Below are 14247 nucleotides of genomic sequence, written 5' to 3' on the forward strand. Positions count from 1 at the left end.
CCCAATCCCACTACTGAATGTGAAAGAGTTTTGACCTGCTCTATTTTTAGGTCTGCTTAACTCCTTCTTGAGCAACTGGTGGTCCCCAATTTCAGAGAGATCACCATTTTGAAGTTGGACTTATTCTCAGATACCAATCAACTTAACCCACTGCAGCTCAGAACTCTCAAAGTCCAGAGATCCACCAGGGTCAGCATCTTCAATGGCAGGGATTAGTGGTATGCCCCACTATGTTCACCCATCAGAGTGTTTTCTAAAAAAGGAATATTTTGTTTAAAGTGAGGTGAGCAAGCTACTGTGTCTAGGGTCATTTCATCATCATGAAACCAATGGCCACACACATATAAAAGAGGTTGACTCCATCCTTAACTCTTTAATTTGTCTTCTTCATGTCCTTGTAGAAATGATTAGCTCATCCTTGACATTAACCTTCCAGTCACAAGAGTTGAGTATCCCTCCTTTCTCACCTGACAATTAGAATAAGCACTGAAGCCACAGCAGGGGAAAAGCCAGAAGGATCAAATCATAGTTGAGCTTGAAAAGATCAAATAAAATTACCTACATCCTGATTTGGCTAATGCTGGCCTATTGGGATTATCACTAACTCTAATTAGAGGATCCATTCGATCAACCTACTTTTTTCATGTCATCCATCCACCTAAATCTTCAGCAGAGCCATGACTACATAGCCTTGCCCAGTGTAAATTAGCAAGAAGTTTTTAAAGATATATCCTTAATTGTTGTGCATATTCATTTCATTTTTTGATCTTCTGATTGTTTAGAATAAGTGCCTATAGGATGTTATTATAGCAGAGAAAGGTACATCATAAGAATTAGTGAAACTCTTATTCTTGGGCAAGAAGGTAAAAATATGCCTTCATTCATTGGCCTAGAAGGTGCTACTTAATACAAAAAGGGTTGCGGGGCAGAGGGGAGTGATGGTTATTTAACCTTGACAACTATGGACACTTTATACAAGCTGTTGTACGTTGGAGACAAACTACCAGTAACCCCTTACAGATAATTTTGACCCTAAGAATGTGTCCAGTAGAATACAAACTCCTTGAGGGCAATTGTCTTTGTATCTCTGGGGCAGCAAGATGGTACAGCGGATACAGAACCAGTGCAGGAGTCAGGAAGACCTAAATTCAGATCTCACCTAGACACTTGACACTCACTAGCTGTGTGACCTTGGGCAAGTCACTTAACCCCAACTGCCTCATCCTGGGTCATCTCCAGTCATCCTGATGAATAACAGGTCACTGGATTCAGATGGCTCTGGAGGAGAAGTGAGGCTGGTGACCTGCACAGCCCTCCCTCACTCAAAACAAAGTCAAGGGCAAGTCATGTCATTATTTCTCTGATGGCATGGTCTTCTTTGGCAATGAAGGACGAACACACACACCTACTTTATATCCCCAGCATTTAGCATAGTGCTATGCACTATGAAGCAACTAGGTGGCATGGTAGATAGAGCACTGGACCTGGAGTCAGGAATACCTGAGTTCAAATCCAACCTCAGACACTTCTTAGTTGTGTCAATTAGGCAAGTCAATTAGTCCCTGTTTCCCTCAGTTTCCTCAACTATAAAATGAAGATAATAACAGCACTACTCTCACAGGGTTCAAATGTGAGGATGAAATGAGATAATATTTGTAAAGTACCTAGCACTATGCCTAGCACATAACAGGTACTATATACATGCCTATCCCCTTCCTTGCTTCCTTCCTTGTGCATGTAGACCTTTAATAGAAGCTTGTTGGAATGAATTAAGAACAGCATGGACAAAGAATGACTCATGTAGACCTGGATGGGCTAGACAGCCCTGAGCGAGTGCAAGCAGAAAAGAAAACTGCTGAACCCCTCAAATACCCCCACCTTTGCCCCTAAACTACTTTAATAATCTGGTTCTAGCAGAGCATCAAGTGGAATGGGAGGAGCAGTGAAACACATTTCAGTTTTACTTTTTAACTGATGTTCCTAAGCTTGAAAGAAGGGAGGATTCCATTTCTTTCTCTAATTGAAATAATGCTCAAAGTATCCTATTTCTCTCCCTTCCTGCATTCAAGAACTTAACAAAAACTGTTACATGGTGATTGTGAGTCAGATGTCTTTCCCCATTCCCAAGCTTTTCCTCCTCTACTTTTGCTACTTTATGACATAAAGATGAAGAACTTAGCTTTGGTTGCCCTAATGATACTAGTGGTGGTGCTTGGCCAATAGGAGAGGAAGGGCCTGGAAAAGAAGAGAGCCCACTGAGGATGGGAAATGGAATAATATGTGCCAGGGATTTTGGTTCAGTGACTTTCTTTAGTTTCCCCACCCTTTTAAAGACCCCTTCCCCTCTGCCTCTTCCTCTGCCCCACCAGGAACTATTAGTTTATTTAGGAGGAATTTCCTTTTTGAGTTGACTCCTCCGGTCCAGTTTGCTCATGACCTGGGTGATGTCCACTGTGTTAGCTGCTTCTCGAGCTTTGGCCTCTTCCTCCAACTGCCGAAGAATGACAGGGCTTGGGCTGGACCGGAGATGACGCCGCCTGAATGGGAGACTGCTACTGAGAAAAAAAGACAATGAAAAAGGCAGGGTGCAAATTAATTAGATGCATGGGAGAAAACACACTGATTGCCCAGCAAAGATGCTAAGGAGAGAAAAAAATCTGGATTTGTTCAGCTTCAAGTGGCTTCCATTCTAACCATAGCTCCTCTGTTTACCACCCAACACAGTTACTCTACTTCTACTTCAGGCTCTCAAGTTTCACCTAAACTATTTCAACAGCCTCCTAACTGTACCTAATCAGCTAACCCCTTCTACAAACCATCCTTCACACAGCTCCCCAAGTGTGTTGGAGACAAACTCCCACTTCCCACAGCTCCTCCTTCTTAGGTGCAGGTCTAACTGTACCCCATAGCCTGTAGGATAAGATGCAAACTCCTCCATTTGGCATTTAAAATCCTTCAGTCTGGCTCTGGTCTGTCTTTCCTAGGAGATGACATATTGGTGCCCTTCATCCTCACTAATGGTCAAACTGGCCAACATCCTCCTTCTTTTTTCTTCCTTCCTTCCCTCCTCTCTCTCTCTCTCTCTCTCTCTCTCTCTCTCTCTCTCTCTCTCTCTCTCTCTCTCTCTCTGTCTCTCTCTCTCTCTGTCTCTCTCTCTCTGTCTCTGTCTCTCTCTCTGTCTCTGTCTCTGTCTCTCTCTGTCTCTCTCTCTCTCTCTCTCTCTCTCTCTCTCTCTCTCTCTCTATGTCTCTCTGTCTCTCTCTCTCTTTCTCTCTCTCTCCCTTCCTCCCTTTCTCCTTCTCTCCCTCCCTCTCTCTCTCCTTCTCCCTCTTTCTCTCCCTCCTTTTCCTTTTTCCTCTCCCTCCTCTCCTCACATTTGCCTTCTAGAACCCCCAACTCTGTTCAAGACTTGGTTCAAATGTCATCTCCTTCAAGAGATCTTTCTTGATTCTCCCCGCTGTCAGCATCCTCATCAAATCACTATGGACCGATTTTATATAATTCTTGTATTTTCTTATCTATGACATTTTGTATCCTCCATTAGAATATAAGCTCCTTGAGGGCCAGAACCATCTCATTTTTTAATGTGTTTCTACAAAACTTATCAGTGTCTAACATATAATAAACAGTTAACAATTCTTGTTGATCAACTGATTGTCTTGGAAAACTGAAATAGAGAAAGAGGACTAGACTGGAAGCTGGAGATTGTAGTTTCTGTTACAGTTCTAATTTGATTTCTGACAAGTCATTTAACTTCAGTTTCTTCACCTATAAAAATCATATCTTTACTACCTATCTACCTCACAGGGTTATTGGGAGTAAATCTCTATGTAAACCCTAAAACAATACAAATTATTATTGGGAAGTAGATAAAAATATAGATATTATGGTTAGACTTTAAGAAGAACTCTACACTGAAGCTATTTTCCAAGCCTCCTTTTCTTTAGCATTCTTTTTGAAAAGGAATAGTTATGAGCTCCTTTTCTCTAGTGATCTATTAAAAAAAGAATAGTTATGGAATAGGACTAATTGGAGAGCTGACAATGTGTACATCAGATACATCAGTATCAGTTTAGTCGGCAGAGACTCAAAAGAACTATGCCCTCCTCTCCTAGAATCCCATGTTATGTAGCACTCTATGCTGAAGAAGCCATGCTACTCTGCTTTACTAAGCAGCAGTAGGAAGTCTTAACAAATTTCGGCTGGGCTGTGACCTGGGCTTCCCATCTATAATCTGTTTCTAAAGTTACTGCCAACATGACCAGGAACTCTAGTTCCAGGTCAGAGCCAGGACTAGGAATTTTTGCTCCTAGAATGAGCAGTCCCCATACAGAGGCACACACATGCATGCACGCACATAAACAAAAAGTTCCCTCAGATGGGAAGTAAGAAAAATACTTCCCTGTGGTAGGAAGACAGAAATCCTGGGAAACTGGCTTCAGGTCACTGTTAAAGGAGCTGCCTCAGGAACTGGGAGTGGGGAATGGCATGATGGAGAACTGACTCACCTCGGTGCACTGAAGCATTATAATATGTGCCCTTGCAATATGGTGCCCCCTAATTTGGTACCTTAGGGAAAAGCCCTAGCTGTCCCACCTTCATTACACAGCTCTGCACCCTGTGAAGCCTAATTACTTGGCAAAATTCAAGTTTGCCCTGATCAGGGAATGGCAGCTATACATCCAGCTATACACCCTAGGAACACATGTCCTTCTCTGACTAAATGACCCCCTTATGCTACAGGCAGAGTCAAAACTTGAGAGGGAGAAGAAGAGGAGAAGGAAGGGAAGAAATGAGTAGATGCTTTGGGAAGTTGGAGCTCCTTGCCAAATGCAGTGACAAGTACTGCCACCATCGTGTTACATGAATGTTGTGGCATTAATATGTCCTTACAGTTCCCTTAACTGAAAGAAAGTATGTGTGCCTCCCTCTCTCTTTCAACTTCCTCCTCTCTCACCTTCTCTTTCTCCTTTCCTCTTTCTTTCCTTCCTTCCCTCCCTCCTCATACTTTCCAACAGTATTTTCTCAAAACTGCTCTTTCACTCTCATGAAACCCTAAACTGTATTATATTTGTCTGTGGACTTATTGTAACTCCCAGTAGAATGTAAAGTCCTGGAGGGTGGGAGACTGTTTCATCTTTGGATCTCCCTTGCCTTAGCACAGTGCCTGGCACACAGTAACCATAAAAAGTGTTTGAGGAATTGGATTAAAGAGGGTTGCCAGCAGTTACTAAATTCTGATCAATCAGAGATTTGGAGGCACTTCCCTGATTCCTGATACTTAACTCCTTAATCTTTCCCACCAATCTAATACTGCCCTACATACAAAAATCATCCAAGACACAAATGGTCACAGAGCCAATTTTCTTTCCCAAAGAAGATCTCACCAGTTATGCCACACAGGCACCAACTCACAAACGATCCTAAGGTCCCTTTCCTCCTACTTTATTGGTAGGGTGTGTAAAACTATCAAAGTCCTTTCTTGCTGCCCAAAGAAGAGGCCTTCCTGTCTTTTGGCTGCTCCTAGCCATAGGAGTGACACAAAGACTTCCTTCTTCCTCTTTTTATTACAGACCCATTATCCTTAACAAAGAAACCAAGTTTGTTTTTGTTTTTGAGACCCCTTTGATGTGTGGCTCTGATCTCTTTGGATTGCCTAAAGATACATTCTAGTGGAAGGGTTGTCATAAGATGAACCAACTACCTGTAAACGCAAGCATATTTGCCAGGGTTCAAAAGAATTGTGTTGGCAGGGGTAAGGAGAGTTGGTCATTGTTCCAAAGCCCTGCATCTACTTAATTTTAAGTAATTCAGCAACTACTTATAATATTAATAAAGCTTTTTGGTTCCTGTAGTTCCAATTCCAAAGAGTTCAAAACATCTCCCATACATTATTAGCTAAAGAACTAACTAAAGAAGGACACTAAGGAACATTGAAAAGTAAAGTCAAATTAATTCCTAAGCAATTCAGCAGATGTTAGGAGTAAGATGGAACATAGATTTAAATCCAATGAGACACCATTGTTCAAGCTATGAAGATTTAGGGGTCAAAGTAGAATCAAATTCTTCTAAAATTGTATCAGGGAGAGAAACTTACTGAAAGTGATTTCTCAGGAAAACATTGATGGTAGCATGAATTACAAAGTATTGATCTCCTAGAAAAATGCAAATATGTCAATGCCCTATCATTTGGTGGAAAGATATACTCCCTTTTACTCCTTTGTGCCTTTGTACAACAAAAAGTAGGTTGTTTATAATCACCAAGCAGGACAATTCCACTTGCCTTCTCTTGGATGTCTCCTGAGGTTCAATGGCTTTGGCCAGCATTTCCTTGTAGATTGGAGACTTTAAGTATCTAGCGTAAGAATCCTAGTTGGAGAAAAAGGAAAAGAGTAATTATGGGAGAGAAAGAGCCAAAGTGAAGGAAAGCGATTGTGGTTTTTAAGTTATTGCAAGGCAAAAAATAACAAAGCTAAAGAATTGTTCTCTTTCATATATGATATATAAATCTATATATTACAATCCAATCTTTCCTCAAAGAGATTTTGTCACAAGAGGGACCCCTACAGATAGCCTTCTCTTCACAATATATCCCCTTGAAGGGAAAGTGCTAGGAATGAGCCCTGAACACAGTCTTCCAAATCCTTTAACAAAAGGCCCTTACCTTTCAGGCTCAGGCTATGGGAGAAAAACAAGAAATGAGTGACAAAGGAACAGTTGCCAAGTTCCAGTTACCTGAATATTTCTCAGAGCTTCAGGGAAGGTTTAGACTACTGCAGCTTAGTAGCCAAGGTCTGAGACTTTATAATAAAACAAATAATAATAATAAATTATAGGATCGTACACAAGTGCAAATTCATAAAGATTTTATAGGATCCTATGAAGTAAGAGTGGGAAAATGGATCAGAGGCAACCTTATCTAACTCTCTCTCTCTCTCTCTCTCTCAGAGAGGATAGGGAGACTAGGTGAGAGTAGCAAAGTCTGGATCTGAACCCAAGTCCTGTGACTTCAAATCTTACACTCTACTATACCGTACTGCCTTCACAATATAGATCAAATCTCATTACAACAAATTCCAAAGACCTGTTCATATGATTTATGGAACTGAAACAGGGTTGTGCTAATCAATGTATAATAAACATAAAGAGTATTTGAAAAGCCACATAGGAAGTGCGTATCAGAAACTGGTTCAAATCCCATCTCAGATGCTTACTATCTATGTGACTCTGGGTAAATCACTTAACCACTCTGATCCTCAGTTTTCTTATATGTAAAATGAGAGGGTTGAATTAGATGGTATGTTCCCTAAGGAAACTGAGGCAGACAAGTTAAATGACTTGCTCAGAGTCATATATCCAGGAAGTGTCTGAGGCAGGATTCAAACTCAAGTATTCCTGACTCCAGGTCCACCACTGAATTCAACTGGGATATAGTCATTGGAGAAGGGGGTAAAGGTAAGGAAGGGATAACAGGTACCAGGGAAAAGTGGGCCATCTGGTAAATTCTGATTATTCTTGCTAATTAGATGCTAAACTCAGTCCATTCTATGCTGCTGAAAGAGTATAAGTGCTGTCAAGACTCTAAATTTCAATGCCCTGGAGGCAAAGTCTTGGTTGTTCATCCTCTGACCATAATGGCACTCGCTGACATGGGATTTGCCTTAGGAAAAGAGTTGAAAGTGTCTCCATATGATAAAGATATTTCTTGGTTGTACTTTGTGAATCCTTAATTATAAGCTGAACTGATTCTCTTCACTTATGTTACAGGTATTACTCACTTTAGTTGAAAATTTGCATGCAGATAGAATTTTTCATAAACCAAATAATATTTTTAATACACTAGGGATAGTTACTATTTAAAGAAATCTTGCAGTAAATCTTTCTGTAAGGTGAACCTAGTCAAATTTCACTAATTTTTTTGATGGGGTAGGAGGGAGAAAGATCAGTCTCATTCAGTGAAAACTTGATCAAAAGTTTTAAAGGAATTAAATTTTACTACTGTAGCAAGGGGTTGAATATATTATTGCATATTATACATAGTGCAGGTCAGGAGATAGACCTTCAGGGGACATTCCATGAACCATGCATGGAACTAAGCCTGTACCTAGACCATTTCCTATGACACACCCCTTTTCTCAGCACTGAATGACTTGGCACTTGGGAATTATTCAGCAATCCCTTATTAGTGCCATGGTCCTCAGATAGGGGGATAAAGAGTGAGGAAGGCATGTATACTGAAATGGGAAGAACTATAAACTCAGTAGACATTGAGAGAAGTGACTCTGCCCCCTTTCTCTTTCTTTCTGTCCCCGTATCTATCTTCTCTCTTGTCTGCCTCTCTCTCTTTTTCTCTTTCATAACTTTCCATCTATCAAGCATGTCAGAACTCTTCAAACTCTATCTCAGATAGCCAGGCAGGAAAAGAGCTATTATATTCTCTTTGCCCCACCCCTTCAGCAATGGCAAATGCTTACACATGATAGTGAGTACAGATACTGATCTGGGCTAAACAAGTCTGAGACTGGACTTTGAAAAAAGTCCCTGATTACCTCTCCTGAGATAGATGTTTCTAGGCTTGATGGAATGCTCATGAGTTCAAGAGATCAGAAGCTCCTGGGTCCAGATGATGATTACACAGCAAGAGGTGCTTGCTGATAGTATAGTATTTTTTGGAGGAGAAGATAACAAAAGAGAAAATAAACCTTACAGTTGACCAAAAGATATGGACCTTCAGTGGGTTGCATGGACACTGAAGATGTCAGGTTAAAGGGAAATGCTTGTTGAGCAGTTTCTTAAAATGCTTCATGTTATAACTATCAATCTCCCTTGGAGAATATAAAATGCAACGTATTGTGTCATATTTTATGTGTTTGCCAACGTATTTGTAAGGTGTTTTGGGGGTTTTTTTGTTTTTTGTTTTTGTATTTTAGGCATTTCTTTTGTGGTTGAGGAAACCATTTGCTATGTATGCTATACCTGATCAACTCTGTATGTTAAGTACTTTTCCAGAAGAGACTTAGTTAATCCTTTCAGGAGTGACCCCAGGCATTAGCCATGCTTATGCTCTATTTAAGTCATTTGCACTGGAGATCCAAGGTATGGGTGTAATGAATAACAAAGTTTGAGAAAAAATGTGATGTCTTCTTTTCGGGTGTCACTCCCAGACTGAATCCAGTCCACATGAGCCCAAAGCTAGACTCCCTTAATGGACAGATATATACCTGGCCCCGGAGTCAAGAGTTTTACGTTATCTTCAAGCAAAATATATGTTGTCTGACTAAAACATAAATAGTGCAAATAAGCAAGATTAGATGAGTTAGCAACTTCCAGTTACTGCAATCTACACTGTGTTATATACTGATGGTTTTTAAACTTAAGACTTAAATTTAAAAAATTCATTGCTGAGATGGGAAATAAAATGCATGTGGAAGGAATCAATTTCTTGAGTCCTTGATTTGAAGAAGCTACCAATTTTTTTTTTTATCAAGTTCTTCTTGCTCATAACACCATGAAAATTCATAGAAAAAGAAATTTCCTGCTTTATTCACAAGAAAAGGGAAAAATCTGATATGGTGGAAAGAGTACTGGAATTAGAATAAAAGAACATGGGATCAAGTCTCAGTTCTGTGAATCCCTTCTCATAATAATGTCTGCTTCCAGCACTCATAATTGAAGGAAATGTTAAATTTCAGTTAAAGGTTAATGAAAATAAGATGTAATTTTTTTCCCCCATACTGAAATCTATCCATAGGTTCCCTCGGAAGTGCATGAACCCCAGGTTAGGAACCCTCCTGCACTAAATAACCTCTAATTTTGATCATAGATTACGAGATTAAGGAGAACCTCATGGTTATCTAGTACCTCATTTTGCAATTGAGGAAACTAAATTAAATCCCTTTTATATGTAAAATTATTCTATACATATGACTATTTAGCAGTTCTTTCTCTGGATGCAGATAACATCTTTCTTCATATGTCCTTTGTAGTTAATTTGGGTATTTTTAATAGTCAAAATAACTTATTCACTCAGTCATTCTTAAAATAATACTAATTTTCCTAGTGGTATGAGGGAAACAGTTTGTAAACTGCTTTAGAAAATAAACAATCAGGATCAAGTAAACTGTTAAAAGTATCAGATTGAGTGTGGATAGCCCAAATTAGTGAAATTTTATTCAACTTATTCAAATGTGTATGTTTTACAAGTTCCTCTTTTAATATATATAGAATTGTCTTGAAGTAGGACACACCTACTTTTCTGGGGTGACATTTTAATTTTATGTGACAATCATTTCTGTATAGATCACCATTAAACCTACTGCCATGTTTCCCAAGCCATTTTCCCTTTCAACAAATAAAAATAGTTAAGCCAACTGACTGATGTAAGAATAACAAAACTGACTACATATGCAGTGTTCTACATCCATAATCCTCCACTTCTCCAAGGAAAACATAAAGGAAGTGCAGGTGTACTAGATTATGATATAGTGAAGTTGGTGGGATTTTCTGGTCTTTGTATCACCAGTGCCTAGCGGGGGCCTGGCAAATATAAAAGGCATACATGCATATTGAATTGAATTGTACTTTATCAGCCTGAAAGTGTAGTTTCCAAAAGGGTGTCACTTTTATCCCTAAATAGTTTCAATACAGGGAGGTCCTAGCTCAGTGGCTCAGGAATTATTTGTTTAGTATTTGCCTCAAAGAAAATCAGACTGCTAGTCAAACAAAATGTCCTTTTGTTTTCCGAATTCATGAATTCCCCAGTTTTCTCTAGGAAGAAATGGGGTCCTTTGTAGATACCCACAAAAAAATTTAATCCAACAAGCATTTATTAAGCACCTACTACATGCAAGACATATGCCAGACTCTGAAAATACAAAGATTCTTTTAAAAGCACAAATACTTCCTACCCTCAAGGAGTTACATTCCACTGGAGTATATGATATAGAATCATAATATCAAGGTATAAAATAAGAAGGGAATTTTCAGGTTGTCAAGTGACCCCTCCATTTTAAAGATGAGGAAACTGAAGTCTGGGGAGGGTATGAAATTTACCTAACATTACACACCTGTGTGGCAGAAACAGGATATAATCCTGTTTCTCTCTGACTCCAAGTCCAGCACTCTTTACACTACATCACAAGATAAATACAAGACAATTTGGTGAGGGAGGAAATACTGACAACTGTAGAGATCAGGAAAGGTTTACTTTCTTTTATTTTGAGGGGTGTCACCTAACTGAGCTTTGAAGGAAACTAAGATGTCTAAGAGGTGGAGGTAAAGAGAGAATAGGTTCCAGATATGGAGAACATCCTGTGCAAAGGCATGGAGTCAGGAGATAGAATGTTAAATCCAGAGATTAGCTATCAGAATAATCAACAGAGATAATAATTATGAGTATCGCTCTTGTTCCATCCCCTCTAAGACTAAGTTAATTTGGAAAGAAAGAGGGAAGGGAAGAAGGAAGGAAGGGATGAAGGGAGGGAAGGAGGGAGGGAGGAAGGGAGGAAGGAAGGAAGGAAGGACTAACAAACCTTTTTCATGAGCATATAGATGTGAGTTTGAGCAGCATCAAGAACATAGCGATGAGGATGTTTCAGCCCTTTGACTGTGATGTCCATGGTTTTGCCATCTATATTAATCCACCGCCGTGCTCCTGGAGCCAGAAAAAGTCTACGGGGACATTAGGAAATCATTAGCGAAAGTTATTAAACATTCTGAGCCAGAGTGGTTTGGACCAAGATGGAGTCTGGCTCATCACCTTCATCTACAGAATCTGCAACACCTAACAGAAACTAGGTCAAGGAGATCATAATAAGCAGGCAACTTGGTCACCACTCTCTTTGCCACATTCTAGATTTGTGTTTGCTGAGGGTCCTAAACAAATCTGAACTGAAATCGTCTTACAATCATCAAAGCCTGAAAACTCAGCCTAAAATCTGGCAAACACAGCCCCCTCATCAAAGATTTAGAGCTAGCTGTGGCTTTTATTCATTTTGTTCTCCATTAGCCTATTAGCACCTTGAGGGCAAGGACTATTGCTTTTATCTTTGGATCTTCATCATCTAATTAATGCTTGCTAGTTGGCTGGCTAGAAATCCAGACAGGAAGGGTTCCCACCAATGAAATTCAAAACACATTTTACAAGAGTCTGTTTCTTTTTCCCCAAATGACTTCCCCACCCTTGTCCTGATGACTGTCTCAGAAACATTCTCCTTTTCATGAATCCTCAAACACCTCAGAGTTTGCTTGGGCAATAAATTTATCAATAATCATGCTACCCTCACCCCACTCATCCTCCCCATTTTTATTTCTCAGTAGACCAGCTGTTGGCCCTAACCTAAGACAAAAATACACTGCCAGATTAATGACCAGAGAGCTCTTTACTTTTCATCTTCTAAATATATTCTTTTAAACTGATAGAGTCTGAATGCAGATCAAAGCATACTTTTTTTAAACTTTGTTTTCCTTATTTTTTGTCTATGTTCTTATTTACAACATGACTAATATGAAAATATTTGTATATATGTGATATATATTTTTAAATACAATTCTAGTGATCCCTTTTGCTTTTACATCATCCTCTAATATGCTTCCCCCATAATGTCTCTCAGAAAATCACCCCTTATAATAAAAAACAGGAAAGAGCAGTAGGGGAGGAGGAAATAGCTCAACAAAAACTAAAATATAAAAAATCTTATTATATGCAGTATTCCATACTTGTAGTCCCCTACTTTTGTCAAAAATTGGGGGTAGATAACTTTCTCACAACTCATCTTTGGAGGCTTGGACATTTAATTTTACAGAACTGAGTTTCAATTGTGTATATTGCTATATATATATGTATATATATTGCTTTCCTGGTTCTGCTTACTTCATTTTGCATCATTTTTTATTCTTTTTTTATACTTTTTATTTATTATATTTATTTATAATATAATATATATGATAAAACATAATATATAATAATAAAATAAATATACATAAATATATAATATAGCATATAAATATATAATATAATATATAAATATATAAAAATAAAATATAATAAAATATTTATTTATACTTTTTATACTCATTTTTTATGCTTCTCTGTATTCATCATATTCATTGTTTCTTACAATTCATTGTTTCTTACAATTTCATTCCATCTGTTCTTCCACACTTTCATTTTATTGGCTTGCTTAACCCACTCACATTTAATTATGTGTTAGATTTATTTTTCTCCATTTCTTTAAAGTTGCTGTAACTTTTTTCCTTCTTCCTCTTTTAAGTCAGTAATTTTTCATTACAATTAGTTTTGCTTAAACTATTTTGATGCTATCCCAGAGGTTGTAATGATGTAATCCCAGAGGTACTCTCTTATTCCCCTCTCATTTGCTGCTCCTTTTCCTAGTTCATAGGTTTCACTTAGATTAATGATTTATTTTTCTTTCTTTCTTTAGTTATTTCTTTCTTACCCTCTTTTATCCCTTCTCTTTCCTCTCTCAATTAATTAGTTAGCTCAAAATCTCCCTGTTCCTCCTCCTCTCTAACTTCTTATATTTATTAGTTTTCTTTTATTGGACATATAAATCTTTCTGTGCTTTGTTTTTTATATTATTTTCCTTTCTAGTATATCCTGAGATTATATTTTCTGATTCATAATTGCATCCTCCTAATTCATAAGGGACTATACTCATTTATTTTTCATTTATTCTCTCCATATTCTCATGGGATTAGAACTTCAGAAATACCAAGTTTGAGTTCCTTCCTCTAATCAATTTCAATATTAATGCCTTTTTAATTCTTATACCATCATCCCTTTTTTTTTCTATTGTGCCTTACTCTTAGAAATCAATTAGTGAGGAAAGCAAGGTTGGACAGAAGCAGTACTGAGTGGTAGAAATTACCTTGTGTCCCAAATAATTTAGCTTAGCCCAACTCCCTGTTCTTGCTATGGTTTGTCTCCTTCCCAAAGGTCATGCCATTTTATCTCTAGGTCAAAGCACATCTCCCTTCACTTTCTGGGAGTCAGTAGCTCTTACATACATTTCTTCTCCTGATACATTGTACTCCTATCTGGAGGTCCAACACTCAAAGAAGATTGTTTCCTAACGCATTAATTCTCTCTCGAGTAGGGGTGGGGAACCCCTCACGCCCCACATGAAGTAATATGTGGCCCTCTAGGTCCTCAAGTGCGACCCTTTGACTGAATCCAAACTTCACAGAACAAATCTAGAGGGCCACATATGGCCTCGAGGTCACAGG

General features: G+C 38.6%; 1 protein-coding gene across 1 annotated transcript in view; it reads right to left on the bottom strand.

The window, feature by feature from the left end:
- Positions 1-344: 344 nt before the first annotated feature.
- The window catches only part of RGS9 (regulator of G protein signaling 9), a 98632-nt gene continuing 84729 nt past the window's right edge, over positions 345-14247 (bottom strand). Inside the window, exons 15-17 of the mRNA XM_072645491.1 lie at positions 11532-11670; positions 6284-6369; positions 345-2552 (exon numbers count right to left, since the gene is read on the bottom strand). Of these exons, the coding sequence (XP_072501592.1) occupies positions 2381-2552; positions 6284-6369; positions 11532-11670 (397 nt within the window). The 3' untranslated portion in view covers positions 345-2380. The remainder of the gene's footprint in view (positions 2553-6283; positions 6370-11531; positions 11671-14247) is intronic.

This window comes from Notamacropus eugenii, chromosome 2 (genome assembly GCF_028372415.1).
Source record: "Notamacropus eugenii isolate mMacEug1 chromosome 2, mMacEug1.pri_v2, whole genome shotgun sequence".
Classification (NCBI taxonomy): Eukaryota; Metazoa; Chordata; class Mammalia; order Diprotodontia; family Macropodidae; genus Notamacropus; species Notamacropus eugenii.